Below are 27,375 nucleotides of genomic sequence, written 5' to 3' on the forward strand. Positions count from 1 at the left end.
CCAAACCCTCTCTTCAAACTGTTATTTCCTCTGAAGAGAAATACTTTTGAGACAATACTCAAACCTGTATGCACCTTCAGGGTGACTTTCTGGGACCTGAGTGTATGAGTGAGGATAGCATGAAACAGGGACTGTGCTATCAGGCTGAAATTGAACTAAAGATTGTTACTGAACATAGCCAAGCAAGACTAGAGGTAGGTACACATGACAAGAACTGGAAGAATCAAAAAATGACTTTCAAAATGGGATGCCACAACAGTTTCCTTCTATTATTTAAAAGGACCAATCATTAACATTTTCGTTCCTGACATTTTACTGGCAGCAGCTAAATAAGAACTAGAAATGGACAATTTCACAAGCTAAGCAGGTTTTTGTCCTCTGTGGGAAGTGTGATAGTGCTAAAGGAAGTAATATCAGACTCTTGAAATGTAAGGATGGGAATACCAAGCAACTGAAGTGGGCAGCCACACTGATTTATTGCATCATGTACATAATCTTACACGAACTTCAGATCTTAAAGGAGTGCTAATGGAAAGAAGAGAAGTGAGTTTCTCAAGGCAATTCTTAAAGCTACTTTAAATCTTCCAGCAAGTGACTAGAACGATGGCTACTCCAAGTAGTAAAAATAAGTGTCTCTAAATCAACTGGACAAGCATTGCAAAGACAAACAGGGCATTTTCTTGGTGGTGGTGAGAATTTTTTAAGTCTTCGGAAAGAACGCTGGCTGGAGTCTTTTATCTGTACTGACTGCCTAACACAGCACTGAAAAGCAGCAATGAATTACAATTTCAGTCAACTCCTTATGAAGATTCATCAAAACAATCTTTTGCTTTGCAATTATTTAATATGAAGTGAAGAAATATTTAATAGACACTGGCACCACAAAGTTACACTACCGTGAATTACTTCCTATTTTCCCAGCACATTTGAAAATCATTCTTTCATTCTTCTAATAAAATTGTAAGATTCTTCGTGAAACGCAGGAGCTCTATCCTGAGCCTTTTTTTCCCAGAACACAATAAAACAAATAGATCATAAATGAAATCATAAAAATGCCACATATTTTAAGTAGCTGCTGTGGTGCAGATTTAAAAGGACAGTTGATTTTCTTAAATCTCTGTTCCTGTCTAGTATCTGTATAATAATAGTATCTACATAAACAGGGAAAAAAACCCCAAACCCCAACAACAACTCATTATAACACTCCTAGATTTCTACCTTAATGTTATGGGAAACAAAATTTCATGTAATTGACCTCTTCCAAACACTAGACTGTTCTATAAACAGCCTGTAATGCTAAGCTCACAGATCTGTAATTTAAAAAAATAGCATACATGAATGTAGTTTATTGAAAGATAACATACCATAACTTTGTATTCAGGTCCCAGCAGGTTTTCCCACTTGGATTTCAGCTCATGTGCTAGAGGGAGTGGGACTCTTCCTAAATATGAAAGTGAATATTAACTTTACAAGCATATTGTACATTCAGAAGTACATTTACTTTAAATACTTCAATAAAAATTCAGTGTAAATAAAAGATTAGAGGGAATAATCCCAAAAAGGAAAGTGCATTAAGCTGAGTCTATCAAACAGTGCAAATCAAAAATATCTTTCTTAGGAAAACAGCGCAAAATGTCAGCTACTGCTAACGTGTGATTTATTCAACTGAGAAGCAGAAGAGGTGATGCTTGCATTGATGAGATGCAAGTTCTGTACCATATAGTACTGTAAATAAATCATTCTTTCAGGCTGCAAAACAAATTTCACATGACTTCATAATCTGTTGCTGTAAAAATGCTTGCCACTCCAGGGAAGCATTATCTCCCACTAAAGTGAACCCCCTTAAGAAGTAAAACACCTGACAACATATTGCTGTTATTGAGGGGCTGCGTCAGCACAATGCAGTCACAGATTTTATTTATACATTTGGCAGGTATAAAGGCTTGTCTAGTTTAATTAGGCCAGTAAGTAACATGAGCTTTAATATAAGCTCCAGTTCTAAACCAGTCTTCCGTGGGAACTTGGCTATCTTGACATTTATATCTTTTCAGCTTTCTTACTTATGCAACCAAGGCAGTATTATATTCATGTAAGACAATTTGACAGAGCTAGACAGCATAAAATGACTGGCTGCCCCGCATTTGACCTCATCCAGAAGCTCAGCGCACATATAAAGTTCCAAGCCAAAGCAATGTTTAACTGGTAAGAATCAAGCTTAAAGCAAATTCCATCTAGCAGCTACAGCAGGAGCAACTGGGGTCTGAATTACCAAGAACTGGAGTTTTTTTCCCCCTGAATGACTGTAATAGTTCATCAGATGTCTAGACGAGGCACCGACCACTTAGTATTGCTCATGTGTCATACTGAAATTTAGAATGTAAATCACAACCTCACATTTTGCACATAACGTAGTGAATAAAATACCTCAAGGGTGGAATTGTGAAGACACCAAGAGAAGCTCAGAGCCTACCTACTAGCAAAAGCCAACACAAATGGAATGTCAAGCTGCCTTTGCTTTCAACACCTTTGTAGACTGCAAAGATGAAACATGAGCTTTGCAATACAATCCTTGTTACATCATTTTATAACTTTGAAATTTTGCAGTCATTAAAAACAAAGACTTAACTTAACTTATACAACAACATAACCCATCACTGTATCTCTTCCACTCATTTTCTGTCATGCCAGATAGGCAAATTCTGTCTGATCTGTGCTGAGAAACCACACTCCTCAGAGCCTAACAACTGAAATTTCACCTGGAAATATCCAGAGTATCTCTAACCTATAGGTGCAAGGAGACACAGATATTCACGGATTCCAGCAATCCAGATAACTATTTTCTGTCACAAAAAAGAAACACCACCAAGAATAAAACTTGCGTTTGTAAATACAGACCACAATACTCTCTGAATAAATTATGTCCTTAAAAAAAAAAAAGGGAAGACAAATTGCCCCAAAATTCTCAGCTGCGAGTTAAAGGTTTTTTCCTCCATTAAAATTTAACTGAAGTTTCTAAGGAGAAGTCGTCTTTGTGAGCCTTGTTATCAAGCATGGGCTGATCACTCTCTTTTCTTCCCAACTGTAACAAAAACAGAACACCAGTGCATTTTTCTACTCCTTCAATTTGCACAAATACATAGGGGCAGAAATTCTTTAGTCTTTTTTTCCTGCTATTACAAAGTTATAGCATGAATACACAGGACTGAAGCACCTAATATAGATTTTAAAGTTCACCAGGAGCAATGAGTCTTAGGGTCAAACTCAAAGTTCAGTTCAGTAACGGTAAGCTGTGTTCAGTTGGCCGAATAAAGATTTTTTTGTCACTTCCAAAACACATTACCAAAATCTATGAGTTGTTCAGAGCTGGTGCTGATGCACATCTCCATTTGAAGTTTCTGCTTTTCTTTCTTTCAAACACACTTTGAAGTCTTTGCCTGTAACTTCCTCAGAACTGTGGAAATGTTGGCTGGAGGGATTTGGATTAAATATATTCAATTCCAATGGTATCACCTAATTCACTTAAAATGCTCCTTTTTTTCCCCAAACAGCTTTTTCCACATGGCCGCTAATGGGAAGTTTCTTCCTAGTGTCTTATCCAGCTGGATTTCTCATGACCCGAGATACATACAACATCTTCTAGAAATGTGCAAAGCCTCAGAAATGGAAACGCTTCACAGGGACAGCTTTCATTAGCAACAACTTTCAACATATTTAATCTGTCCTTCTGCCTGCACTTCCATACAGTTTTTCATTTCTAATTAGCAAACGTCAAGAATAAATCACACATGTATTGTAAAAATCATCTTTCCTGGTCAAAATTGCTGGCATCTTCAAAATCAGGATCTTTTCTTCTTGCCATTTCTTCCTGGTTCCACAAACTTAATATACAAGAATGTGTATTGTGCTCTAGTGCATTTCATTAATGCACTACCTTTATCTGCCCTACTGTTGGATATTTTTCCCCAACCACTGCTAAGAGCCTGACTAGCATCATCATATCTTTGGGGTTTGAGTACAGCTGCAAGGCAAAATAAAGCAGTTCTGCCCAGTCTGCAGTCTTGCAAATGCAGCTGTTAAGTTAATTGCCTCTAGCCTGCTAGCAGAAAGTTTCAGGCTTCGTGCACATTGCATCCTAAACCATGTTGCCTTTGTAACAGAACTGCTTGAGCATGGTTTTGCCTGGCCAGAATTACTATTTAATACCTCTCCAGGAAACACAATTTAATAAGAATTTCACACAACTGGGCTTAAAGGGAAGTAATACATATTTTATAAAACATACCTTTTACATTAAACTTGTAAAAGCATTTCCAGAGTTTAGTCAGAGCCTTAAATTAGCAGTATTTACTTTAGCACCATTATAATGAAGTGCCCATCACCATGTCCAAAGTAAGCACCTATCTTTGGAATTTAAACTTGGCCATTAAATTCTATTCCAAGGTGAAATCTTATACATCATATTTCAGTATGAGTAAACTTTGCAACTAAATATTTCAACTTTTTAACAGAGATACACACACACATTTTATAGTTGCATAAAGCTTTTGCAGAACCTTGTAACTTAAAGTGGTTTTTCACTCTGAAAAACCCAAGTTTAATCAAGCAATGATACTTGCTTACCATTGCATTAAATGCTCCCGATTCATTACTCAGTTTCAAAGTCACACCCATTGCATTAGCCTGCTGGCCCAAGGAGGACCAGCACTGCTAGAGATTATCATCAAGGGCAGTATCCAACTGCAAACAAACAATATTTTTCAGTGTTTAAATGTTGGTATCCCAAGACACACTGTGCATACAAACACATTATCCTGTATTCTCCAGGGTAGGGGGAGCTTGGATGCATAGGAGAATAGAAATAACTCGTAGTACATGATGCCCTGTGATATGCAGTGCAGATATACCACACTGCCCCTGCAAGGAATCAGCATGTGTCTAACTGGCAGCTATGGATTCTAGGCAATGAAGTCCTTGCCAGACCCAGATGCATCTGCACCATACTCCGCAAAGCTCCAAGGAAGGGGATTACAAGATTTGCACAATGCTAGAATTGAAGGGAAGCCACTCGTATACATACAACTTGGTTACAAACTCCTTTTGAAACTAAGGGCTTTGGAGTATTTATGGAGGAGCAGTGGATCCACATCAAAGCAATTTGGGTGATTATCAGCAGAACAGGGATCAGTAAGGCATATCTAAGATAACACACCTTGAGACTAATAGAGTTTGTTAACTTCAAGCCAGGTAAAAGCAATTGTAGTTCTCAGCATAAACTGATCCTGGCATCGATATACCATATTTGCACAGCACTAGGTATTAGGTAACAAATTCTTCAGAAAGTTCTCTTTGCACCAGGGCAGACAGTCTGCAGCCTGTGACACAAGATAACCCAATCACGAGGAATCAGGAACTGACTACAGAGATATTGTTCGCTTCAGTAGAAAAAGAAAATACTTTATGCATAGAAGGTTCCACAGTAAAAAAAGGACTGGATAAGTGACACAGGACAGCATGTGTTGCTCTTTTCTAGCCTTTGTCATAGCTGGTGTAAGTCCTCCTGGCTCTTCCGCCCCTAAATACATCCTACTAATAAGTTCTTAAGTTATTCATCCATTGTAACTACAAATCAATATATGCTTTTCTATTCATACAGCTAAAACAATGCGTTAATAAACTCATCTCAGCTACTCAACCACCTCTGTTTTGGCTTCCTATTTCTGGGAACATGCAAAAGTCACAACAAAGGATGTCTGGTTACAAGGCTTGGACAGAAAAGTAAAACAGAATGGAATATAGGAACTGCTACATTTCTCTCGTTTCCAGGTTGTCTTTAATACTGACAGATCTTCCACAATCATAGCAAAATTGTTATTCATTGGCAGCCATAATTTAGAATCCTCTATTACATCTACATATCTTAGAAACTACAAGGCATAAGGATAATTTATGCTGACTTTAACACAAGCTGTAGAAATTCACCCAGAAGTTCCTGTAGAAGAGCCCAGAAATCTGTAGAGGAATTGAAGCATGCCTTCTGGAAAGACCTCCAACCTTGATTCAGAAGTCAGCTAAAAGCCAAACCAATCCATGCCTTTGTGATCTGCCCCTATGTCAAATTGCCTTTGCTGTTAAAAACACATGCCTGATTTGAACTCCTATCCAGCTTCCGATTCCAGGTCTTTACGCCTATTACATCTTTGCCAGACCAGAGATTATCATGCACCTGCATAGATGTGCAGTCAACAACTTCCTGTTTAGCTAGTAAGTTCAGGACAAGCAAGCCAGAAAATGCATGTCTAGAGACTGAACTCTAGTTTCTAACAGTAGCATGAGAGGAAGCAGTATGCACCAGTATTAGTACCATAAGGTAAACAAGCTGGGTCTGGGAACCAGCTGGCAGCAAGGAGAGGTTCATTGCCAAGTGGGGAATCTCACAGGAGATGGACATAACTTGTGGTAGGCTTCCTACTTCTCTGGAACTCCAGGAAATGTTGTTGACCAGGAGCACTATAAGCAGGACAAGCAAACGGGAGCAAGGCAGTTACATGGCAGGTGGCACACAGGTAAGACAGATGTTCATGGAAATGACATCTGTCTCATTTGTGTGGTAAATGACCTACAAATGGAGACATGTCACAAGACATGATCCCCTGTCCCTGCTGCTGCAGCCACCTCTGGTTCTTCAGCAAACCTTCCTCAGTCAAAATGCCCAAGGAAGGATGCTGCAGCTCAGGTCACAGGTAGAAGGTCAAGTCGAGCAGCTTGGAAGGTGAGTTGCAATGAAGTTACTGCAGTGCCAAAAGAGGAAACTGCAACCAATGGGCATCAGAGATGATGTACAGGAAACTAACAGAGTATTTTGAAAAGGCTCTGCAGATGCAGGAGCCTAAGACCTGTGAGGGCAAGAAGATGTGGTAGCACTGGATTAGGAAGGAAACATGAACTCCCAAGAGTTCCATCTCCTGATGCTGTTCACCTAGCAATCTGGTTCAGGGACCTGGAAGCAGAGGAGGATGAACAAATCTCTGTTAGAAGACTGCAGACAGGACACCTCAGGTCAGAGCAGGAGCAGGGCTAGAAAGAGGAATTGGTGAGCTAGAGGCATTCAGCTCTATAAAGCTTACGAGATTCATTCCAGAATACTGAATGGGCTGCACCTCCACTGTCTATAACCTACAAAAAAAACCCCAAAACCTGAACCCAAAAAACCCCCCCAAAACCCCAAACCAAAACATGGCAATCAAAGGGGGATCACTAATGACTGGAAAAGGGCAAACTTTATGCAAGGAGGAAGATCCAGAGAATTATAGGCCAGTCTCACCTTCAGCCCTAGTGACATCATGAGATACTTCTTGGAACCCATTTCCAAAGACATAAATGAAAAGAAGGCAAATCAAGAACAGTTAATATAGATTTTCCAAATAACTGACCAATCTGACTGCCAAGATAGTTATGTGGATGAAGGGTGTAATATACCTCAACTTTACCAAAGCTTTTCACACTATTTACATTAGCATTCTCATTCGGAAACTGAGGAAGCATTGGTTTGATGACTGCTAAATAGGCTGAAAACTCGATGGACCACTGGGATCAAAGCCAGCATTAACCAACGGCTTGACAGCCAGTTATGAGCTACAGGGGCTAATATTATCCAGTATCTTCATCAGTGACCTCCATGATGACACAGAATACACTCTCGGCAAACCTGTGAACAGTGCTACATTTTGGGGATAGACTGGGGTGGAAGATTTGGTAGATCCAACAGGTACAACTTTACTTCAGAGGGACCCGAATAAAAAGCTTTACAGAGCAAAAGCCATGACAGCCCATCAGTATTGAAAATGGATTAAAGACAATTCCAAAGACTCAGAGACACTGCAAGATATCCTATACACCTGTTTTATGTAGGCTCTGCTTCTTTTCATTTTGAAGATTATCCTTTTGTTCTTGGTTTTCCTCATTCTTATAGTCCACACTAGTTTCAGTCCCTACAGCTCCGGGGGATACAAAGGTTGGAACAGTTGGCTGCACTGTGAAAACAGATGGGGGAAAAAAAAATAATCATATGCTGCAAAAGATATGAAGTAGTAACACCGCCTCACTAACTACTTTACTTTTTTTTGGCTACACAAGAGTTTTGCACTCAATTTTCCTCAATCCCTCATTTCTGTTTCTTTCCATTCCTCCTTTAGTATCTCATTTTCTACAGTGTGCCCTTACAAAATCTAGGATAATGTGGTATCAAGTCCTAATTAGTTAAATTAGGCAACTATAAATTGAGTGAAAATCAGTTGCTGAAAATATGAACACCACCCCCACCCCCACTCCCCCAAAAAAGGATTACCTCTATCTGAAGGTCTTTCTGAAGAAATAGTAGAAGGTTTCCTTCTAAGTAAGGTAAGGCGTACAGTCTGTCCTGTGTTACGCAATGCCTCTACCACTTCTTGGTTGGTATAATCCCGTATATTAACTCCATCAACCTAAAACAAGAAAACCATATCATATGATAGTAATCACATTAGGCTGTACCAAACACTGTAAGCAACATCCACATTATTTTGTGCTGAAATTATAGATTTATTCACCTAAGACAGTAGTATTCGCAAAACAATCTCATTAAATCAGTTACATTTCACTAATCAGATAATATTTTCAAAATGCATTTTAAAAGGAAATACAACTACTTTCTTCTGTCTTTATGGGGAAACCACAAAACAGAATTTACAAAACTGATATAAGTATGCACTGACTTCCCCCTACAATTTTTTTGCTTACAAAAAACAGCTTGAGGAGTATTGTGGATGAAGCTTCCCAGCAAGAGTAGCGAACCTAGAACTCTGTTCAGTTCATTATCACTGTTAGTTTTCTCATGGATTTCTAACATGCCCCACACAAGCCTATATAACTGTTCATATAATGCACTCTGAACAGCCCAATTCTTACATTAATTCAGGTGTTTTAATTTACACCTAAAATACTCTGTTCACCTCACTGTTGGATCATGCATCAATAGGGGCTTCTCCTGCAAAACTGCAGATAAAAGCACAAGGTTGTATCAATTTTTGCTCTCACAAAGGAGAAACTGACTTTGGAAGGTCTGTCATAGCACGCATTTTTAAAGTAATTTAAAATCATATCACTAAAAATATTATCTCTTAAAACAAAAAGACCATGTAATTAATTCCTGCTTGTACTGTAAATAGAAAATTGGCTATTATTCAATTCACTGTTGTTCAATGCTTTTTAAATTTTTCTACACGTAATGCTTGGGGTTTTAAATCTAGCTTGTGACTACTAGCATTTTGATTGTAACCTTAAAAAGTGTGCCACATCTTGCAAAATCTTAACCATCCTCAAATCCCATTCAATTCAAATAGCAGCTAATGCTGCTTATCTTTACTTCAGGCCAAAAGCCAAGATTCTCCACTCTGAAACATTTTAATCCAAATGTTTGCCTCTTTCATAGTTAACTATTATTTACTACTTCTTTGAATATAAAATAGTATTTTAACCACAGCAAGCCAAAGCTCATTTCTGTTACAAATCTACCTAAACAAATATGAACCACCAAATTTATTTCCTCTGCAAAGCAGGGAGGGTTTAACTAATTTTAGAAAGTCTTGACTATGCTGCTCTTTTAACATTTAGATGTGTAATGAAGTATTAGCTCTACAACAATATATAAGTAGAGTATTTTACTTACAGCAACAATTTTGTCATGGACATGAATTTGGCCATTGTGGTCAGCAGCACTACCAGGTATTATATTTTTCACAAAAATCCCTGAAGGTTCTGTTGGCCAGGGGAGGGGAGGAAGAGAAACAAGTCACTACATTTACTTAATTTCTTACTTTTCTTATTAAGATTTTTAATTACAGCCTTTTTCACACACTACATCTGTCCACAAAATTATGATTCTGTAAACTACCAACATTTGCACATTACCATTCACACAGCCTGACATGGAACAATTGAGGATCTCTGATGGAAAAACCAGTACCGACACAACAACCTGTACACTGACCTCAAATTCTTTTCCTTAAAATGGCTCACAAAAGCCCACCTCCTCCATGGATTCATCCTTGTGCTTACCCAGGCTTTAAACCACAATCACTTAAATCCATGCTGCATTTGATTTCAATAGGACTACCTAAGCTAAAAGTAAAGTATGTGCTTAAGTACTTTGATCAGGACTTCAATCATCTTACAGCTGAAGAATTTAGTACTTTAAACCTTAATGAAAAAGGATTTTTCTTAAAAAAAAAAAAAAAAAGACAGAAACATGGAAATCAGAAAAGCTGTCCTTTGTCATGTTTGACATTTGATTAATTCTAACTTCTAATTAGAAGAAGGAAATAAAAACAAAACAAAAAACCAACAGTAAAACAATGCAATCATTAGTTGAAACAGTAACCCTTCCCTCCCACAAACTCCTGCAAAATATGAGTTGCTGATCTTTATTTCTAGTGAATCTTGACACTTCATCCATCCTTTTCTGAACACTAACTTTCCTCAGACACTTGCCCAACATGGCTTGCCCATGAGCAGCAAAACCCCCCTACCAGTGCTTCAAACCCACCTTTTCCCATTGCCTAACACATGCTCCTCCCCAGCCCAGTTCCCAGAGCTCACTACACTAGCCTGATGGGCAACACAAGAGGATCTCCTGGGAATGAAGAGGGCTGGAGAGCAATCCCAGCTGTACCACATTCCCAGAATGTTTTCTTGAATCCCACGAGGAAGGGTGGGGATAAAAAGCACTACCCCTTTGTGTAAAATCAGATATTCAGTTGAGTCAATTTTAAAGATATTATCATTTGTGGAACCAATATTTGAAAGACAAGTTAACAGCTCTAATTTAAAGAGGATTTAGAAAAAAAAAAAAACACAACAAACTGATTCCATGTCCCCATATTCTAGCCCAGGTATTTTAATCTGTTCCCAGAGTTTAGACACTGAAACAGCCATCTGCCAAGTACATCATCTTGTGAAGGTGGCATACACTGCATCCACATCTAAGAGTCTCTGCATCTCCTGCCTGGCAGAGGGATGGACTACTTAATCTGACTGATCATTTCGACTCTAACACCTACAATTCATTAAACAAAGGGAAGTTGCATGCTGAGCTACTTTTTACATACTGAAGATGCCATTCAAAAGTTAATGCAAACTGGGCCATCCAATACTCCGTTTTTGAAATTCCTCTTAGAACGTGCTACCTGAGTTGTGCTATAAACTGCAGGGACCAAATAAGGAACAGTGTGGACAGGAACCTGACTGTGTTAGTCTGTACATGCAGGAACTGTCTATTTCAATTTCATGTCTTGCACAGTAACAACATAAGCACATAAAATTCACAGTCCAGCAGTCAAGTGAGAATTATTTTAAGCTAATTACAAATCTTTAAAAATTTTTGTGGCTGAATTTCACTTTGAAGCAAGTTCTTCAAATATCTTCTTCATAGATTTTTTTTTTTTAAGTTACACTGTTTCACAGAGCACTGAAACAGGCTGCCCAGGGGGGTTGTGGAGTCTCCTTCTTTGGAGGTATTCAAAACCCACCTAGACAATGTCCTGTGCAACATGCTTTAGGTGAACCCTACTTTAGCAGGAGGGCTGCACTAGATGATCTCCTGAGGTCCCTTCCAACCCTCGCCATTCTGTGATTCTGTTTCAAAAAAGTGCTATCCATTCTCCCCCATAGTAAATACAGGGTATTTGAGAAGCCCCTGTCCTAGACTTTACTAAATCCTGCAAAACTCACCTATATCACATGTGCCAGCATATCCAACAATTGTTATCCCCAGGCTTTGCCCATTCTTTTTTATAAGTTCAACATCATAGGTCTCAAAAAGGTTGGTGTTATCCTATAAAATAAAGCACAAGATAGTAAAAAAACCCCACAAACACCACCACTCATAATTTCCCAGTACCATTAAAATACTGCAGGTTAATTAAGATCTTCAGAAGTGAGCAGTGATTTTGATTTTCCTCTTTTAGGAGGGATCATATTTGCAAAAGAGATATATCCAAGGTTTCCTGAAAATAAGGTGTCACCCAAAGTCATTAGTTGCTATTTAAATTCTTTCCTAATACTTTCTCCACATACCTGTCAAAGGTATAACATTTATATTTTATGGAAAACAAAGGTTTTTGTTAGACTGCTTGGGGGCCATTTCATTTCCCTTTGGATTCCACTGTCACTTGGTAACAACAAACTTTCCAGTCAATCCCAAAGACAACAGAAACCCTGAAGAGCCTCAGAATTTCTTCTGTCCCTTTCATATGTTAGTCCTGATAAACAGTGTCATGAATCCACCTGCCTGAGCTCCTTCTACTGGACAGTTAAGAAGCAAAAACCCCCTCATGTAAATACACAGTGTTATCACATCACACATTTCTGTCAGAAAAAGTGATGCTTATCTCTCCTTGTTATCTCCTACTAAAGAAGTGAAGGGCAACAGGAAAGGGATCTCAAAACAGAAACAGGTTCAATGCCCCAAAATGAAAGAAACCGCAAGTATACATAGTAGGCACATCTCTACTACAGAAACAGTTGCCTACTTAAATGCAAATACGGGAGACTAGGTAGCTGTTTGAGCTTATTGTTTGTTTTTAGGCTAGATCCCAAACTACAAAACCATTCCAAAAGTCAATCTTACACACATTAGCTTAACAAGTTTGATATGATCCTGTTCATATTAGAATGCCACCAAACTGCAAAGAGCGCCGGAAGCCTCCAGGTTGTCAAAGGCAATTGGAAGCAAAAGACTCATTAGTTCACATTCAATGAAAATTATTTTTAAGACCTAATAGAAAAGGGGAGAGTATTCATTTGTAAATGCTTTACTGCTGAACTGATGACTTCTCACAACAAAAAACGTTTGAAAAGAGAAGCATCTAACATGACCTGTTCTCCAAACCATCTGCTTACTACAATTACCGAAAAACCATAAAAGCCACTAGCTAAGATTACAATATGAGCTGACCTTACACTGGAGAAGTGTATAGAAAAAGGTCCCCACAAAGCTGTCCTCAGTATGACTGTGCAACTCTAGTCTGGCAAGTAAAAACCAAAAACCATAAGATGGCTCAAACAGGACACATTAAAGACATTGGTGATACCAAAGAGAAAAACAATCAAGCACATAAGTCTAGGATTGCAAGGGATAAATTAAAATACATAAAGTTGTTTGTTTTCAGTAGTCAGATACGGCCCAGTGAGATCAAAAAGATTATGATGATCAGAGTAAGGCCTGTTAAAGTGAAGAAATCAAGACGGATAGCATCACTGCAAACAGCAAAAGATGTGCCAGGAAATTGGAAGACATTTCTTAAGAGAGGGAACAAAAGAGAATTTAATCAAATGCTTGCCTAATATCAGCTTTGGAAGGACCTATATTTAGAGCAGGCCAAAGTTTTACTTGGCCTATTTCACTTTTCACTGAAAGAGAAATGAATGGACAGCTATCTTCTTTCTTATCACACACACCTCCCTCCACTAGCCAACTCATTAAGCTCATTAAATATTTTCAACTCTCTTGCTCCATAAGATGCTGATGGAGATGAAGATAAGTTTTGATGCTCTGTCACTTGTCTTTAGGAGAGGGAACCAAAACAGTAAACAAGCCCATAGCAACATCTGAAATGGAGTGATGGCCTTGAGAATCCTGCTATTTTGACAATCAAAAGCCCTTCATAGTCAGTGCCCTGGTGCTACAGAAATTTTGTCTAAGTAATGTTACTGGTTGAATGTAAAACATTAGAAGCAGAGTCTGGAAAATTCAAAATACAAAGTCCTAAATATGGTCAGCACAAGTAGGCTGCTAACATTGCTGTCAGTGTCTTAGAGAGTACAGATAATATGACGGTTTTCTGGTGTCCATGCACAAATAGTTTCAGTTATTCTCTACTACAGGAAATTTAAAGGAAATCAAATATTAATATAAAACTGAAAAAGCCTAACCATATATTAAAAATACCTTTCTGCTGGGTTGCAAAAAAAAAGGAAAATATTTTCTATTCCAAAGCTCACAGCTAGTGAAAGTACTCAGAAACCAGAGAGAAATTAGATTATTGGAAAAAGTTCTGTTGTAAATCAGACACAAACTGAAAGGTGGACCATTAAAATCATCATTAAACTAATAAATACATTCAGATTAGCCACTATTCTTGACTTCAGCAAATCTCTCAACACCATAAAGAGGAGTTTCTTCAAATCTAAATACGAAGGCACTCTTTAGTTCAGAGAACAATAGATGACAGAAAGAAATATATGAAATTGCAACATGATTTCCGCCCCCCCCAACTACATAGCAGGAATAAGGAGGACACTGAAAAGACATCCAGAAAGAATAACATTTTAGAAAGGCTGCAGCATCTACAATGCTTGGGGTCGATTAGTGACAAATGGGCCCACCTTTGAGGCGGGGAAGAAAGAAAAATAGTACTTTGTAGAGGAAATGAAACTAGAACCATGTTATTTTTTCCTAGTATGGGCCTTGGAAAATATGATACAGCCAGAAAAGAAGTGCTTCCTAATGATGCTGATTTTCTAGGAAAGCCTTTTTTTAAAGTATTAGACAAGCCCACTTTTAAGACTCCAACCTTATGTACATCGATCACCCCTTCCCATCTCTCTACCCCTCACGTTTCCCACTACACCAATCCCTCTTCTGAGAAGAGGGCTTGAGAAGGACCCAAAATACTTTACTGACAGCTACAGCCACAGTAGTCTTCCAGAGAGATGAAAGACACAAGCTAATGGCTGCCTTTGCAGTACCTATGCCCAGTAAGCGAGAAGGTGAGTTTGTAATAGTATGACTCCTAGTCTGACCTTTGAAAATGGTGCTTCAAAAAAACCCCCTAAAAATAAAAAAATAAAATATATATGTTTCTTCACTCGTATTCAAGAAACTAGACAAGAAAGAAAAGGCTACTCAGATTCTACACCTAAATCTAAGCAGCATAGTAGTAGCAGATGGTACACAAGCACAGCTTTGTTTATGTTTCGAGACCTACTGTACACTTAGTGTAGCATTTGTTGATTTTAATTACTCAAAACTGAAAAGAATGACTTCAAAAACAAGAGACTTTGATATGACCATGATAAGATTTGCTAAAACAAGTTTCAAAATTTTTAGATATATCTCCTATCACAGACAGTAACGTAGACTATGAAAACATTACACTTATGTTTCATAAAAAGATGATTGTGCTGAATAATTCTAATGTGGCCACAGCACCCTGGATTTCAGACTAGGGGATTCACAGTCAAGTTTTAAATCCACTTACCAATGATTGATTAGCAAAAATGTAATGAGCTAAGAAGGAGAACTAAAAGTACCATTTATCGATAACGTTTATGGTTTTGGTAATTAAATTACCCGCTCTGAAATAAATTCTGTAAAGCTGGTCATTCCAATTCCAAGATTATAGGTATAGTAACATACAGGAAAAAGGGAAAAATTATAGAAGGCAGGGCTATAGTAATAACCACTTAAATACACACATATGATATCTGGAAACTCAAGAGAGGAGAAGCACTTTAGGTCTCAATAACACTCTGTTCTCCTCCTCCTTTCTGATCACAAACCACAAACATACTTAAAATATCATAAGTAAACACCAGATACTTACATTTCCATTTTGAAAGGAAGGTAATGTACTGACTGGCCAGCTCACAGGAGCTGGTGGAGTCTCCATAATTTCACACTTTGGGTCTCTTGCAACTATCATCCTGACAGAATTCCCACAGTTTCTCAGCACTTGGGCTACTTGTTCACTGGTCATTCCTTGCACATTGGTCCCTCCAATCTGTAAGATGTGATCTCCTGTCCGGAGCCTCCCATCCTTCAAACATAAATAAAATTGCAAAAAATGTTTCCTGTCTATACATAAAATATCTTTCCCGTTACAAAAATGAAACTGTACAGGTATCTTCATGGCCATTAGAAGCAATGCAAGAAAATACCATAAAACTGACCACCATGCCAGCATACTAAATAATTCAAGGAAGCATTTGCACTGTTTTTTTCCACAGTAGTTAACAGCGGTAAATCAACCTTTCCAAAACTGAGTAAGATACACAAGTTGAATAGCACCATTCCTAAGGAAGTGGTTACTTTTCTCATTTAGGAGAAAACAGACAACAACGTTTTATACTCTCACAGGTTGTTATACCTTGCTATTTCATAGAATACTCCTCATCAGATAGGGGTTAGAATAAAAAGCACAGCATTTTGATTTAGGACTTTTTAGAGTTTTTCCTAATACTTCTATATTAGCCTGGCAATTCTTTTCTTATACGACTAGCTCCAACTCGAGCAAGTAAATCCACTGAAGGTAACAAGACTCCACACAAACTATTTTTTACATGATCATTATGATTCATGACCTACATCATCATTTCTATTATAAGCAAGCATTCATAGGACTAAATCCTCAGCTGGTATTGATCAGCACAGCTCCACCACCTTAGGTGCATTGATTTATACAGCAATCATAGCAAAGTTATTCCCAGAACTAACTCAAACTCATTTACAAAGTCATCCAATTTTAACATGCGTATGTTCCCATTATTTCACATGTTCTTAATGATGTCTCATTCAGCTGAGAATGATGGGGTGAGTTCTTAACTTACATGCTTCATTTGTAGCCAAAACACTTTATTCCTTACAGCAAAACAGGTGTTACACAATAATTAAAAAATACTCATTTATACATGACAGGTTCAGAGGGAGGCAGTCAAGTAAAAGCCAACATTTTCCAGTAAATCTCTCTGAATCTCTATTTTCTTTTCCTTCCTATACTAGAGGAAGTTCCTTAGCTTCTCTCTTTTGTATGTTACTGGATCTCGTCTGCATGGGTTCCAGACCTCAAATATTGTAACTTGTCATGACCAATTTCACATTAAAAATCAAAATCAGTTTTTCTATCGCACGTGCTCTACTCCTGAAATGTAGCAACACTTAGCACTGAGTCTTTAAAGATTAGCAATCAAAGGTTGCAAACTCTACCTGTGCAACTTTAAGAGATATTGGTAACTCCAAATGGCTTTGCATCAATCCTAAGTGTCTCCCTGAACTGGTCAGACTGCAAGGCAGTGATCAAAACCCCTTTAAAGTAAAACTCACTAAAAATAGGACATCTTCAATCTATAAACTGAATCTTGCAATGCAATAACTTCAATAGGGCAGATTCTCTTGCCCGACAATTCATTTGGAGAGTTTGTCCCTATAGATGTTGCCAAATGTGCCAAATTCTACACAGGATGTGCAAATCCATTAAGAGTATTTGCCCTCCCTCAGACTGATCAAGGGCTGAAAATATCAAAAGTACTGATAATATTAGAAGGTTAGACAAATTTTCAGAATTTCTGCATGTTCAGTGTTATAAAAGCCAAAGCATGTCTGAGAAAATTTAATTCATATCAGGTGCTGACTTTTTCCTCAATCATACCTTCAAACATACTTATTTATAAAGTATGTATTGGTATTCAGACTTTGATGCTATCAACTTCCTTTTGTTTAAGTATATTAGCTTATTTTAAGATTGTCAAAACCAGTTAATTGTACTTTACAATCAAACAAGAAGTGACATAATATAACAAATTACCCGATCTGCTAATCCCCCAGGAACAATTGTTCTTACAACTACTCCACTCGACTTTCCTCCTACAATTCCAAAGCCTAATCCTGAACCATCGTTAATCAGCTCAACGTCTTCAACCTGGCCCCAGTGAATCTGCAATTAATAAAAAGAGGAGATTTTAATTTCAGTCAATCTTTAATGTTTCTCACTTTCACATGTACCAAGAATGATGAGAATTAATCAGAGCAATTTTCTCTCTCTACCCCACATATTGGAGATCTGTTGGATTTTGTTCAGTCAGCTTCATTTCCTTATAAATACACAGTGGGATTTCTCATCTGTTTTTAAACATACAATTTGTCCTTCACTTTCAGGATAACAGGATACTAGGAAAAAGCTTGACTAAGAAAAAGCAATTTTCAGGTTTTCTTGCCAAAGTGAAAACTATCCTTTCAGTTTTTCATAAATCAAGAATACTGCAAACAACAGAGAAAAACAGAGGCAAGGAGCTTGCACTGGCCTAGTTTTCACTTAGCATTGCCCAAATTCTTATTTCTGTTATTTCACTTACACGCTCTAAACACCACCAGTACACGCTGAATTAATAGCACAGTACAATATTCTGCCATACTGAATTGGAAGCATGTTTCCAAGCTACACTGTACCATGACCTTATGTTCTACAAGACAATCTGAAAATAACAAAGCTGTTAAGCAACCCAAACCCAGCCAATGTTTCTGTCAGATTAATATCTCATAGAAACCAAAATGGAGCAAAGTAGGCAGATTTAAGTCTTCTGTGAATAAAGGATTTATTAGCATACCGAAAATCTTTGCCAAAGCCAGTTAAATATCATAAAAGACATTTAAAGACCCCCTGTAGAGATATATATTTGTGTTTTATTTTGTTAGTCTGTTCACTGCAGATCTTTCAATGAAAAAGCAGTTAAAGTTTAATTCTTTAAAATTTTCAGTGCAATAAACAATATTGATTATCCACTAAAACCTTCAGATTTCACTAGGTCTATAATAATCACGAGGGAAATAATTACTGAGAATAAGGAAAAGCACTGCTCTTAAGCAGATTTTCATCAAAACCTACTAGCATAATAAATTAAGATTCCAGTATTGCAAACCCTGGATTTAGGTGTGCAGTTCAACCAAATTCAGTGAAGCCACCTGGACCATATGGTTTGAACACAGATGGAACCTCAGCCCTCGCTTATTACATGTCCCAGTGACAATCTCTCCTTGTTCAAGAAAACAAAAGGGTTCACAATCAATGAAATTTGCAGATAAAAAGACCCTGATAAATACACAGGGATTGAGAGGTTCTTGAACAGATACTTTTTGTTTGTTTTTCAAAGAAAGACAAGGCTTTTTGTTTTGAGCAGTTTAAGTTTAAATTGGTTGGGATGTTTCAAGCAGTGCTCATGATACGTTATGTTTACACTCTTTTAAGATGTAATCGTAGCGTCTTTAATTGCTGAGCACAAGTAGGTTTCAGCTGGGTATACTCGTAAAATGCTTTATCCAGCCTATGCTGAACAGACCCTGCTGCTAAGAATATGTTGATCTACTAAAGCTTCTGCTATCCCATAAAAACCCAGGATCTATTTTATAACAACTTCATGCGGCTTTGCAATGGAAGCTTTAAACTTATTGCATGATCAGTCTAAATGAAATGTCATCACATATAAAATCTGATTAAAGAAAAAAAATCCCTATATGTAAAGCTTGCTAACACAAACACTTACAACCACAAAAAAAATATCCAGCATAGTTCAAAATCTGATTTTGACAATATTACAACAACTCACAGTCTCAGGTGGATTTATATCACTTAATAAGACAGCCGAAGTTCTGCTGTTTCCTTGAACTGGCTCCCTAGCAACAACCAGATGTAGAGATCCTGTGGATTGCTGGAGGAGGGCAATAGCGTGCTGATGGGAAATGTTCTGATCCAATGGGGTGCAATTAATGGCCAGTATGTGGTCATTTTCCTTTAGTCTTTGATCCCTTAACAAAACATTAAAAGAAATTTTAAAATGCAGCATAGTGACTTCACAACAGGCTTGTGTAACTTAAATATGAACATGCAAAATACAGAGTTATGCAAGGTTAAATATTTAAGTAGGAAAAAAAATCTGCTTATTAGACTGTTTTCACCAACATACAAACTACATGCAATCCACACTGTACAGAACTGCCCAGCCATATTTTGCTCATTTTTTTTCCTTTGCTTCTATTCAAAATTCAGTGAGATTCCCTCATCTTTTCTTGATGATAATGAATTACAGGGCAGAAAAAAATTACTTTTGTTGTTATAAAATGAACTAGGAACTATTCTTCATTATGCTTAGCACTACATGATACTATCTTTAAGTACGCACAACTCAGGCTATGATACTGTTTTGTATCCTTATTTAATCTAAAGATTGATGAGCTGCATATTTATATTTTACTCAAAATTTACAGTATCAAACTTCAGACATCAAACTTTCTTTGAGCAATACACACTTATACCTTAAGATAATACAAATTTCACAGTTGATTCACCCTAGTGATGAATTTAGATTTGTGACAAGAGAGAAACCATCACTCATCTCCTTTGTTAAATATTCATTCTAAGCACGAGACCAAACTGTTACATAGACAGACACTGCCTTCAAAGCTCTGTAGGAATCCAAAAAAAGTCTCCAGGAGATCTTGTCTCAGAAGCAAAATAGGAAGCATGCTGGGGAAATTTATAAACTCTGAAACAATATAACTGCACATCTTAACTAATGCATTTTAAACTTCCTTTTTACCATGTGATGTTTAAGATGCTTCTCAGAAATCACTTTCTTCAAGCACTAACCATATTTTAGATTCTCTCATCAAAGAAAGTGAGCAGCAGGTCATCAAATCCTAAAGTGAGATATTCACCCTCCTTTGACATCCGGATCAGTCCATCTGTCTCCACTTTGAAAGAGCCTAATATGCTTTTCTTTAAGTGTTCTCTGGTGTGTTCTCTGTGGGCCCATAGCCATTATCATTCCAACCTCTCCCCACTCTTTTTGTCATCCTGTGTTGGCACTTCCTGACATGTGTTATTTAAAAAGTGACACCAATGACTTGAAATCTAGACACATTTTCTTGAAACATAATTCCAAGCACTGCATTTGTCTCATGCCAACTCTCGTGGTTTTACAATCACATTTTATTTTTAAAGGATTGCTCTGTCTTTTGTTGTTGGGTGAAAACCCACAGACTATAAGGGAAGAAACTGCCTGAAGCCTTGATTCTATGATGACATCTGTGCAGGGATCTGTTAGGAGGACTGGATCTAAATTTACACAGGAAACAAACAGTAAAAACAACTATAAATAGGGCATTGTCATAGACACATAAATAAAGAAACAAGGGGGGGAATCTTTTGGGGACACAATGCATAAAAATTGAAATGGAGGCTAATTTTTATTTTCCTTGTATTCTTTTCTGAGTTTTCTTTTGGTTTTTAATCAGTACTCAAGATTCTCTTAAGTGAGTCATGATTTCTGGAAATTCCATTTATGAATGGCTCAGATATGTAAAACTCATCTGAAAATCTGATCCTCAAAACAGGAGTCCATTTAGTTGAAAAGCCAGAATTCAAGATAACACCAACAAAGGACCAGATAACCCAGACAAACATATTAATCTGATACAGTTTTCAACGTGAAAGTCATGACTTTTACCTTCATGGAAATTCCACAATTTTCCAAAACAATTATAAAGATCTCACCTGTCAGCTATGCTTCCTGGCTGGACTTCCTTGACAAAGATACCGACTTCTCCCAAGCTGTGATTTTTAAGGGCAACCACACTAAAACCAAGACCTCCAACAGAAGGCTTTTCAATCTTTATTGATTCTATTTGTCTCCCCTAATAAAACAGAAAAAAATGATTTACTAATTTTTAATGCAATAGAATGAGCTAGTTTAAAATTTATGAGCACCAGGAGAATTATTCTCCTCCTAAGACTAAACAAAGACAAAATACAGAATATGTTATTTCTATAAAAGCTCCTCCATTTATTATTTTTAATATAGCAGAGTATTGGATATGCAAGCACACTGAGGTTCTGAAACCTCAGGGAATTTAAGAGCTGCTTTCACACTTCATTCACATTATGAGATGAATTCCAAACTGGATGAAAACTATGAACGAAGTGCTGTCTAGAGCAATATATTTGGGATTTCTGGAAATGCTGCATAGCTAAACTAAATTACTTGTCTTTTGGCTCCCTTGCCTTTAATGCTGATTGTTAGGTGTGTGTTCAAAAGATTGCAGCTTTTAAATAGAGAAATTAATTTCCTTCCTCTCCCTGCAACTTCACACTTAATGCTAAAAAAAGTGTGCTTTTGCAACTGCCTGCTTTTCAGCTCTAATACAAGATTTCTGGGGTTGTTTACTGGGAAGTATTACCTAGAGAATGCACTGCTATCACAGCTGTTTTATCCAAAATAACGTGCAGTCTTTACTGCTAAATCTTTTACATGATGAGTTAATGACACACTAATAAGAAGACTTATGCTCAAAATATTACAGCTACATTAAGGTAGTCAATTAGCAACAGTTACTTAATATAGAAAGGCATGACTAACCAATTAAATTAATGGTTCAAAGTAACACAGAACAATATATTTGTGGTATAAATGCCAGTCCCACATGGGTGGATGTCTGCACCTGTATAACTTCCATAAGCATCTGGTACATGCTACATCACATGTTAATGAAATCAGCATCTGTCTGGCAAAGTTAAGACATACTAAATGAAGACTTAAATAAAATATTACATGCCAGTTCTTTTGATCATTTGCACTGTTCATATACTAACAAGGTTGGTACATTTCCAATTTAAAACGCAGTTAATAAAACAAGTCTCTTCATCAAAACAAATTTCTGCAAAAAACGTCCATTTTCAACTAAGTGTCATCAAATACAAAAAAAGTTTTCCTTTTCTACATTGGTGTGTTTGGTAGAAAGAAAGACAAAAGAATTGGCAAAGAAAAAAAAAACCCACCACCAAATCACTTTCCATGCTGACATTGTCTTTCACAGGGAAAAGTTATCCTCAGCACTTCTACTCTCTTACTGGCTAGGAGGGAGGCACCACACTCCCAGACACACAACAAAAAGCATGTTTGAAAATTTACTCCAAAAGCCTGCAAGAAAGTTTGACATTAAAGGGAAATTAGTTTTGTTCACTAAATCTGAAAGCCTTACCTTTGCCATCTGCTGGATGATTGTGTTAAATTCATTAACTCCCAGATTTGGAGTGAAGGTAGATGCTTTGGGTTCCGGTGAACTGCAAGGTATGTGCACGCTCCCAGCAGCAACTGATTTGTCAGCAAACACTAGTAGCCCTCTCTTAGTAAAATCAAAGTCTACTGAACGGTCAGGAGGCATATAATTGAGCTGTTGAAAATGAACAAAGATGTAGAAAAAATATTAAAAACAAAAGAAGAGATTTCCACATATATCATCTCGTGTGAAGACTGCTAAAGAAGCAAGCATACATATGTTTGTATATGCCTATTCATACAAATATACTCACCTGTATAAACTAGGCAATGTTAATATATAAGCTATAACCAAACTACAGCATCAAGTTTAAACTGTTTTTCAGAAGGAAAAGTTCCCTGAATGTTTCAGCTGTGTTTCTACTCCACTCATTTTCTCCATTCTGCTTCCCTGGCCATGCCCATTATCCTCTTTTTTACCCCGTTATTCCAGAAATAACAGATGCAAAAGCAACAATATTAAAAGAGGCACTCGAGCACTGTTGCAACTCTCAGGCAAACCTAAACAATTCTGGCACAAGAATGCAAATCTTTTAAGAGTCACTTAGTCACTCAGAAGCCAAAGGCCTGGTCTGTATTATTTCCTTCCCACAGAGAGTCTAGGGTACAATCTAACTACCATTGAACATGTTATCATTGCTAGAACTTGCAGTTCAATGTCTAGTCCTGATAGATAGTGAAGAAATGCAAAAATATTCCCAGTGCAACACAGTAAACTGAAAAATCCCATCCTGAATGGAACTGCTCATGAGGGATGTGCTTAAAAAGAATTTAAAGAAAAACAAGATTTTCTGAATATGATAATTCTGAACATTCTGGATACAAAATCCATTATGCCACAGTCACAAAGCATGATCTTATATATAATTGCATTTTCATACATTTTTAATAGCTTGCAGACATGCATCTAACCTTTGGAAGGAAGGAACAGGAACAGATACAGCACCTTTGTGAACATGGGAAGAAGGGAGAATGAGTGGCACAACCACTGCCATGCCACCCAGGCAGAAACATGTGCAATACATTTGGCAATGACAGCAAGGTGGCCTTGTCCCACTGACACTCACCCTCTATATCTGCAGCTGGGCAGGTGCAGTAACAGCAGAGACAGGGATCACTGCTGCTTAGGGTATGCCAAGTTAGTCCCTGATTTTAAGTTTGCATGCCTGACTCTCCCAACTGCACCATGAGACCTGTTCATGCAGATGTGTCACTGATGCCCATGTCCACAAGATCTAAGTGTCAGTTGGTGTTATAAACACAAGTTCCTTCCACTGCTGGAGCCAAGTCATTTTAAAGCTAGCTTGGGTACGTCTGCATCAGAGCTTGGCAAATCTTCAGGGGTGGTTTTCTAGATTATATTTCCTAAAACAGGTTAATCATCGGAGCAGGACCTAAGTGATGATGTCTCTTAAGGAGAAAAGATGCTGCCAGTTAGCTGATAAACAGTATTTAGCCTCTGTGAAAAACAATGGATCACAGTTCCAACTGTGTTCAGAACTCAAAGTACTAGTACTAGAGCTGATGCCTTTTGCAGATGCTTTTCTCTGATTGATGTGGTTCTCAACACCTGCCTCTTCTGCATCCCTTTCAAAGCATCCCCACGACCTGTTTGTTGCAACACCACTTCTCATTTCAGTAGTGACTCAGTAGGTATTAGCTTGACCAAGAAAAAAAAAAACCAGCCCAACATTCACTCACACCAAGTTACAGCTTATTAACGAGAGCACCCTCATTAACGCACACCTACGTACCCAGTTTTAAGTTCACTATAGTTATCATCACAACAACCACTGTAATTTTACACTCACTTGCTCCTTCAGTTGCTTGATGGATTGCTGGAGGGTCAGTATCTGGTTAAACAAAGGGCTCCTGAGTGTGTTACGAAGAACAGTCAGGTTTTCATTATGTTGGAAATCTCTTTTCTCATGCAGTTTTGCTTGCAGCCGATCAAGGATCTGCAGCACCTGCTGTTTATCTGCACGACAAAGTAGTACATGTTAAGAACAGAGCTTCATTTCTCACTGCTTAACACAAGTAATCACTTTCAGACCACATACCTGCAGCACGATTTTCAGGCATGTTGAAGGGTATTCTTGGAATTACTCAGAATGACCTAGATGAGGTTAAAAAAAAAAAAATCAAATTAATAATTTATATATCCAAGCAGAATGCTAACAGATACACAGTCAATAAATGCAATAATAAAATACTAAGTAACTATAAAAACATTTAATAAAAAAATACTACTACCCCCTGTTGTTACCCCAAGTATTCAACAAAGCTCTCAATATAGCCAGTTGCACTGCAGCGTCAGCACATCCAAAAATCTTTGTTCTGTGTGCTTTCACACACAGGAAGGAGTACGAACAACTCTTTCAAATATGAGTAAAAATGCAGGTTATAAAAACAAACATTGGCCAAGAAATCTGAGAGACAGCTACGTTTGACCCAATTATTTTGAATATGGACACTAAAGTTGTGATCTTTTCAAATATACAGTTAAAATCTTCCTATTATTTAGAAGATACTTCCTACCCGATTAATTATTTGTAGATAGTATTCTTATCATGATAGCTCAGCCCTGCTTCATGGCAAGGTGCTGCTTGCATCTCCCTATAAAACAATGAAGTTCGCTCCACTCATGAGACAGCATAGCATTAAGGCCCCAAATTGGCCAAATCGATCCCTATTCCAAGATGTTCCTGGGGGAGGTCAGTTCTAATCACAGCCTCAATGCTAAACAGGTGAAAGAAGCCCATTCTCTTCTCCTAGTGAGCTTGCCTTTCTCTTTTCAATGCACATGACAAGCTTTTAAGGAGCAGAATATCCTTTATCACGCTCCTCTACAGTGCCAAATAGAACAGGTCTCCAACTGGGGCTGAGGCCTAGATGGCAGTGCAAAAACAACAGACTTGCAATTAGCAGCGATGATGAATTTGTACCCTTACTTGCATGTTATTACGTTGATGCAGAGCCTGTCATTCTGAAATCTATCAAGGCAGTTATACCAAAACACACACGAGAAAACAGATTTCTTCGCTTCATACAAGCTCCTCTGAAAGAAGTCAGCCATTTAATAGCACAATTTACATAATTTTAACTCTACCCATTATATAAGTGTATAATTTCAGAATAATACATTTGGAATTATTTCGGAAGAAAAATAGCCACATATATATATATATATAAACCTCTGTATTTACTTTTTAAATCTTGCAATTCAAGAGAAGAATGGGTCATATGCATCTGAATGTAATACCAGGGTAAGTACATCCCAGGGACTCTCTCCCAGTAGTACCTCTGATCCTTTCAGCTCTGCTTCTGACGCTGTCTGTGCCCACGCTGGAAGAATCTCGAGTTCTGGGAGGACACTTATATTTAACGAAATATTAAGTATGCAGGTGAATAGCTTCTCTTCTATTAGAGTCAGATTAAACTGATTTACCTAATGAAAAAGAAAAGTGGAGGTGTGTCACAAGCCACAATTTCAGATTTATGCACCCTTTACTGTATCTGAGCAGCTTTGGCTCCTGGAGGAATTCCTGTGAACTCAGTGGGTTTGCATGGTTTCCACCCAGGGCCAAGCAAAATGAGTCACTTTGCAAGACTAGTAACAGATTTAGGAGGTCATTTTAAATCAAACTCATAGCAAGAGTTGAAGCGGCAAACCCATACAACCCCTGAAAGACTTTCAGGAATGCACCTGAACTTTCGTAAGTGCTGAAGCTTTATTTTCTTTTCCATTCGAAATAAAACACTTGTAAGAGCACAGCAGCCTTTGATTCTGTGCTGAGATCTGATTCTGAAGAACAGATGAAAATACCAGTTCCTTATACATTCCTGAGTCTTCATCTAAACCAAAAAGATAAAACTTAACCTCCTTGACTAAAAATACTGCATGAAGCTTAACAAAATAGGACAAAGAATATGGAAATGTGTTCTTTCTTCACAATTTAACTTCCCTCCATTCACTTCGCTCCTCTATTTTTCTACCTCACATCAGCAGTTAGAAGAGAAAAAAAACCCCAACCTAAAGCAAGAGAACCAACATCAGAAAGGGATACAAAATAACTCCTATGAGGAAAAGTGGCTTGAAACACCTTTAAACCAGCAGCAGGGTGAAGAACAGATTAAACCCAGAAAAGAAACCCAGCATGGCAGGAAATAATGCCGACTTGACAACACCATGCCCATCTAATAGCTGAAGCCAAGAGGCTGGTCCAGCTCTCCAGCCCTCTTTCATGCATTTTGTTCTTCCCTTTCCATCTGCACTCGCATGCATTCATCCGATCCCATAGTGAGCTGGAACAGGGAGCTAAACACGCAGAAAAAACCTTCGCATTTTGGTAGGGTGAGCTTTTTGCCCAGTTAGCTCTCAACTGCCAGCACTGGCACACCGGAGGGGGCCGAGAAGTGCCAGGGAAGCAGGACCACACCTTGCAGCAGCAGCTCAGC

At 37.8% G+C, this 27,375-nt stretch overlaps 1 protein-coding gene across 1 annotated transcript in view; it reads right to left on the bottom strand.

The window, feature by feature from the left end:
• The window catches only part of PATJ (PATJ crumbs cell polarity complex component), a 153,681-nt gene extending 127,384 nt beyond the window's left edge, over nt 1-26,297 (bottom strand). The window contains exons 1-14 of the mRNA XM_009636168.2: nt 26,219-26,297; nt 24,978-25,033; nt 24,729-24,895; nt 22,841-23,032; nt 21,357-21,496; nt 19,411-19,609; nt 17,616-17,744; nt 15,639-15,851; nt 11,764-11,866; nt 10,064-10,066; nt 9,704-9,792; nt 8,342-8,480; nt 7,896-8,045; nt 1,365-1,441 (exon numbers count right to left, since the gene is read on the bottom strand). Of these exons, the coding sequence (XP_009634463.1) occupies nt 1,365-1,441; nt 7,896-8,045; nt 8,342-8,480; nt 9,704-9,792; nt 10,064-10,066; nt 11,764-11,866; nt 15,639-15,851; nt 17,616-17,744; nt 19,411-19,609; nt 21,357-21,496; nt 22,841-23,032; nt 24,729-24,895; nt 24,978-24,999 (1,623 nt within the window). The 5' untranslated portion in view covers nt 25,000-25,033; nt 26,219-26,297. The remainder of the gene's footprint in view (nt 1-1,364; nt 1,442-7,895; nt 8,046-8,341; nt 8,481-9,703; nt 9,793-10,063; nt 10,067-11,763; nt 11,867-15,638; nt 15,852-17,615; nt 17,745-19,410; nt 19,610-21,356; nt 21,497-22,840; nt 23,033-24,728; nt 24,896-24,977; nt 25,034-26,218) is intronic.
• Between the last annotated feature and the right edge of the window lie 1,078 nt (nt 26,298-27,375).

This window comes from Egretta garzetta, unplaced genomic scaffold (genome assembly GCF_000687185.1).
Source record: "Egretta garzetta isolate BGI_Z169 unplaced genomic scaffold, ASM68718v1 scaffold163, whole genome shotgun sequence".
Classification (NCBI taxonomy): domain Eukaryota; kingdom Metazoa; phylum Chordata; class Aves; order Pelecaniformes; family Ardeidae; genus Egretta; species Egretta garzetta.